The 6,000-nt window shown below is 47.7% G+C and overlaps 1 protein-coding gene across 2 annotated transcripts in view; it reads left to right on the top strand.

The window, feature by feature from the left end:
* The first annotated feature begins 1,341 nt into the window (after window positions 1-1,341).
* Window positions 1,342-6,000, top strand: part of Enpp1 (ectonucleotide pyrophosphatase/phosphodiesterase 1) — a 61,624-nt gene continuing 56,965 nt past the window's right edge. For both annotated transcript variants that reach the window (XM_060373472.1, XM_060373471.1), the window contains exon 1: window positions 1,342-1,542. In XM_060373472.1, the coding sequence (XP_060229455.1) occupies window positions 1,357-1,542 (186 nt within the window). In that variant the 5' untranslated portion in view covers window positions 1,342-1,356. The remainder of the gene's footprint in view (window positions 1,543-6,000) is intronic.

Below are 6,000 nucleotides of genomic sequence, written 5' to 3'. Positions count from 1 at the left end.
CTCCTTCCTTCTTCTCCTCCTCTTCCTTCTCCTCTTCTTCCTCCAGCTTCCCCTTCTCTTTCTCCTCCTTCCCCTCTTCCTCCTTTTTCTTGTTCTCCTCTTCCTCCTACTCCTCCTCCCTTTTGAGGGTGGCTCACGTTTTTTTTGAGACAGGTTCTCACTAGTCTAGAATTTAGCAAGTAGGCAAGGCTGGCTGTCCATCCCCAGGGATTCATCTGTCTCTGCTCCCAGCTTTGGGATTGCAAACTTAGGCTACAGGGTTTTTACTTGGAGTCTGGGATTTGTACCCACATCCTCATGCTTGCTCGCCCAGCACTTTATCTACTGGTTGATCTCTCCTGTCAAGTGTTGACAGTTTTAAAGGAAACAAGCCCAATTTACACCCGTCAAACGTCTATTTTCGTATGTAAATGTATATGTGTACGTGAATAAGGCAAACAGAAAGATGATCTGTGGATGTACGTTTTTTTCTTAAGTCTTTGTGTTTGGTCACACTGCTTCGGCTTCCGGGCCCTGTGAGGTATGGTTTTGATGAATCAAAGGTGAAGCAGAACCCATCAAGAATTATAGCCTACTACCTCTGTTCTGCTTAAAAGAAAGAAAGAAAGAAAGAAAGAAAGAAAGAAAGAAAGAAAGAAAGAAAGAAAACAGCGGATCAAATAGAGTTAGAATTTTTGATACTTCCTCACCAACTAAAGTGCTGACTTCAGGGGAGCATGACACAGATGCCTGGAAACCTCCGGAAGTCTAAAATAACTAGTAAGTAAATACATTAAGATAGCAACCCCAGGAGCCACATGCTCCATATGTGCGTTTGTGCAAAGCCATCCGTGTTGTGTAAACTCTCTGTCCCACGTTCAGCAGATGGAGGCAGAGAATTGTTTGCGCTCGTAGGAGAAAAAGAAAGTCCCCTCTCCCCAGGCTCATTTGCATTTCCCCGGTGAACCGCGCAGGTCTGGTCTCCCGCTGTTGAGACCTCGGGGGCTCGCTGCATCCTCTTCAGGGCTCTATTTTGGGTCTCCATGATCTCATGCCCTCTGCAGACCACACAGCAGTTCCAGTCCAGCCCTCGCGGCGAAGCCACGCGGGGCGATTCCTGCAAGGCTTCCTAGGCTGCCGCGATCGCGGGCGGGGAGAGGGTTTGGGGTGGAAGTTAAAGACACGCCCGAGTCAGGGACCCAAAATAGCCCACGCACCCAGGGCCCGAAATCAGACAGGAAGCCAAATAATCCGGGGCGTTGAGCGGCTCGGGGCCGCAGCGCGGGCCGAGGGCCGGGAGCCAAGGGTCCGGCGGGGGCGGCGTGGGGCGGGGCTGCGAGCCTATTAAAGCTCGGCCCGCGGGGGCAGAGCGGGGCGATGGAGCGCGACGGCGACCAGGCTGGGCGCGGGCCCCGGCACGGTCCGGCGGGGAACGGCCGCGAGCCCGAGCCTCCAGCCGCAGCCTCGCTGCTGGCGCCCATGGACCTAGGGGAGGAGCCGCTGGAGAAGGCGGAGCGCGCGCGCACGGCCAAGGACCCCAACACCTACAAAGTGCTGTCGCTGGTAGGTCGGCGCTCGCCGCGACCCGGCGCCCGGGGAGGGAGCGAGGGAGAGCAGAGAGCACCGTCAGCGCCCGCCACCGGGGAGCGTGGGCTCCTCCTGCGCCGGCGCGCGGCGACCTGCCGGGTCCCTGCCCGTAGGCGAGCAAGAGCGGGCTGCTGTAGCAATCACCTTGAAATACCCTCCTCTTCCTGCAGAGGGTACAGGATTAGTTAGAGGCGGAGAGAAAACAAAACAAAACAACAACAACAAACCAGTGAGTGTCAGGAAAGCGCAGCGACGTTTGTAACCTTCTGGGTGGCCTGGCTCAGGGTGCAGGTGCTCGTGGCTTTAGATGAGCTCGCTCCAGTTAAAAACATTCACCACAGCGTTTTAAAGTATCAGGAGCTTTGGAGAACACCTTGGTTCGGCTCTGCCGAGAGACCCCGGGGATATTCACGTTCTGTGACTGGGAAGCCTGGGATTTACTGCCCGGTCTTTTAACCCCAGGCAGCGCCGTTTGTGTCGCTGGCACGGCTGCCTGCTGTATTCCTCTGCCGGTTTGTTAGGACAGTTGGAGGATCCGGAGCCAACTTTTGGAAACAGGACACTGGTTTTTCGCTCGGGGTCTTTCCTGGGTCAGAAAGGTTGAGTCTCTTGGTGTTTCCTGAGTTTCGGAGGAACTTCCGCTATTCCTCCTGAGCTCAGTTTTGTTGTACCGAAAATGGGAGCACCAACTCTCTCGCACATAGCGTAGTTTCACCAGCCTTCCTATGAAGCGGTGGATGAGGGCAAGAAGATTCAGAACCAAAGGAAGATGTAATTGTTTTAAAACATGTGCAAACCACAGGTTTCTGTGGCTAGCGCACCCTAGAACAGGTTGTCACACGTTACCGCTTGAGCAGTGCTCTGTTGAAAAATCTCCTTTCTGGTGTTTTGAAGTCTCTTTCCGTAATAATTTCTGTTTCCGCTGTAATTAGTATTTAAGGTCCTCTGCAGACACCATAGCACTTTTGAGAACCAGAATTCCTAGACTTAAGACATGGTGTCATATCCTTAGTTTTTAAAAATAAGTCTGAGGTTCAAAGGAGAAGTCTCCCAAACCACAGGCTGTTGCGTCCCAGGGTATAATTTCGTATCGTATGTCACTCATACGGTATTGATGGGCGTTTATTTAGTTGGAGTCTGGTGAGTCTTTTTGTTTTTGTCTTTTAATGGAAGACCTTAAGTGTTACCTGACTACTTACATTACTGTCGGTACCCTTGGGTGCTTAGCGATACGATGAGATTCTCAATAAAGACACACTGAATATTTATGAAGTTCTAATAGAAAACATGCGTATATACTCCCTAGAAGTCTTCAACGGGTTTCCCGTTGCTGAGTTCAGTTTTGCTCATTCGGTTATAGGCCCTGGAGAGAAGTCAGCGAAAGTCGGCCTGTAGAACAGTTTCCACTCTTTGACCCCTGCAGTCAGTTGGCTGGATGGCATTCCATCATTAGAAGTGTCTCTGATGGTGACCCCCTGAGAAACTGTCTAAATGTGCCCCAGAATTTCCTCATGTAGATCAACTACGAATATTTGGTGTGTTTGAATATGGGGTATTTTATGTAACATGTACTGAGTTAGAAAGAATCCTTGTCTGAGAGCATTTTTTAAAAGATTTTTAATTTATGTCTTTGAGTGTTAGCCTATGTGTGTGTGTGTGTGTGTGTGTGTGTGTGTGTGTGTGTGTGTACAGCATGTGTCTGCCTGGTGCCCACAGAGGCCAGAAGAGGAGCTGCAGTTTACAGATGGTTATGAGCCGCCACAGGGTGCTGGGAACTGAACGTGGGTCCTCTGTGGGAGCAACAAGTGTGCTTACCCGCTGCATCATCTCTCCGGCGCCAGTCTCATATCTCCTGGTGGGCTATGGAGAGACAGAAAATGCAAGCTCTTTGATTTTTTTTTTTTTGCTGAAGCTCTTAGTTCAGGACTGAGCCAGAAGTGAAACCTGTTTTTTTTTTCTCTCTCTCTTTTCCTCCCCTACTATAATAATCGTCCATCTGAGGCTCTCAAAGGAATTTACAACTGTTATCAAAAGACCTCTGGGTTGTGTCTTCCAGAGACACCTATAACTGCTGGATTTATCTTGTTTCTTTTTTTCAGATTAAACATCAGCACATTTTGTCCGAAGCTGAGGAATCAGGTTGGACTAATTGCATCCCAGGGTTAGGATCAGGAGAGGCCCCCACTCTTCCAGCCACAGAATTCAAATACAACAGGATAATCATAGGGTTACCGTGCAGAGGGAGGACGAAACGGTGGTGATATAACTTTGCGCTTTTCTCAGTTTTCCTCTTATTAATGAAAAGACTATAGTTGCAGAAGAGTAAATGAGGAAAGGGCTGAGGGGAGAGGGGGGTAATCTTGTCCCAACCTTGCTTGCCTGGGTGATGCATGACTCCAGGACCTTGGCCTTGGTGATGATTCTGCCTAGGGACTCAGTAGCAGGACCAAGGAAACAAGAGAGAAAAACAAGCCCGTACTTTCAGTGTCCTTTATGATGTGTGTTAGCTTTCTCTGGCTCTGATGAACTCCGTTGGCAATGAAGTTGCCAAGAGAAAAGGCTGAGCAGATCATGGTACTGGAGGTTCCATTGCTTTGAGCCTCTGCTGAGAACAGGGGAAGGCTGTAGCAGAGAATGGGCATGGATAAGGCAAGCACAGATAGAGCTCAGGATGGCGTAGCCTCCCTTGAGTGAAGGCCATGCATGACTTCCAAATCTGTAGATCCTCAAATCTACCAGCTCTTAATAGCACCGCCCCTTGGGCCCAAGAATTTTAGCACTTGAAGCTTTAAGTAGATATTTACAATGCAAAATATAGCCGTGTTAGGTATGAAATGGCTTTTCTTGGTTCTGGATCAACTTTGAACTAAAATACTCACTTCTAAAGTTGGGCTTAGTTATTCATCAGAAAAGTCCCAGCTCCCTGTTGTAGTTTTAAAAGGACTGGCAGCTTTCAAGCATGTTGAGCTGCGTGTCCCAGTCAGGCCTTCTTGAGCATTGTTTTTGTGAGTTTGTGACTTTCTCCCATAATTAGGAAGGTAGAGATTTGCTATATGACACAGGCTTTGCTATTGAGAGTGGTAACTCTTTCCATAAGAGTTCTTTCTCAGAAATAGAAGTTGACCTTGGTCAAGTGAGGCTTGGGTGTGAAAGGTTAATTCTCTTAGCTTCCCTCCCCTTCCCATTACCCTACCGTTAGACTACAACTTGAAGAGTGTTCGGAATAGCTATCTTAATCAGGTTTGGATTGACATTTCTCATTGATTTTTTGAATTTAATAATCTGCCTACTTATAGTTTTAGTGTTTATTTCAAAATAATAGAGCAGGCTATCGTCAAAGCTAGAACAGTCTAAAATTTGTCTCTAAAGGTATTTGCTTCATATGCTCTGATATGCAGCGAGGTTTGAAGAATTCAGGTACATTGTGTTTCTAGTGGGTCTTTGAGAGGAGCTGATGCTCATTAGCATTTGGCTGGTTGAATGAACACCCTACACTCTGTTTCTAGCTAGAGCCATACTTTGAGTTGGGAAAGAGCAAGATGGGAAGGCAGAACACTCAGGTATAAACTCAGAATGTGAGGAATCCAGATGTGCCTAGTACTTGGGTCTAGCTTCAGGGGTGAGATAAAAACTGGGGTGGTGTTTTGTTTGGATGACGGTGATAGAGGAGGCCGTGAATGAGCAGGATGAATGAAAGCCAGCATGCCTAAGCAGAGACCATGCTAAGCCTGTTGTAATTTGGGTTCAGAATCATGAATGCAACCCTGAGCTTTCTTGCCCTTTGGCACACACAACTCAGGTGTGGCCAGGCTAAGATATATAAAGGAGCCAAAACAAACCTCCGTCATTTATGTCGGGAGTTCCTGTGCTTTGCTAACTTTGACGTCTTGCCCTGAATTCGGCCAGGGGGACTCCTGCAGATGTGTTCTTCGTTCTTGTTTCCTATTGCTTTTTCTCTTCTGCTGTGAGGTATGTTCTGCTTTCCTGTCACACTTTTTACCGCCCAGCTGTTTGTAGCACGTAGTTTCTTTCTCGGGAACACAACCGCCTTTTGTAACGCCCTTTTCATTTCTCTTCCATTCCACTTTTGCCATCCCACTGTCACCATAACATCTTAGTCATGACTTAGAGGTAGCTGTAGTGGCTGTGCTGAGCATGCTAAACACCACAGAGAGCAGAGAACTGGAGGCCACTCACCATACTAGAATATGTACAGAAGTTTTGGTTTCCCAACTCCTCATTTTCTTCCAACTACTTTTTCTTTTTCCAGATAACAATATTTAAAATTAAAATAGTTTTGCAGACAGAATTATTTCGGGCCTTGATAAGTACTGTTGAAAAATGTGTATTTGGAGAATAGCAGATATATTTCATCTATATTACAGGCCTTGGGGATAAGCCAGAGAACCTGGACATGATCCGTAACTTACTATT

Source organism: Meriones unguiculatus, chromosome 20 (genome assembly GCF_030254825.1).
Source record: "Meriones unguiculatus strain TT.TT164.6M chromosome 20, Bangor_MerUng_6.1, whole genome shotgun sequence".
NCBI lineage: Eukaryota > Metazoa > Chordata > Mammalia > Rodentia > Muridae > Meriones > Meriones unguiculatus.
This window is presented reverse-complemented; position numbering and strand designations above follow the sequence as displayed.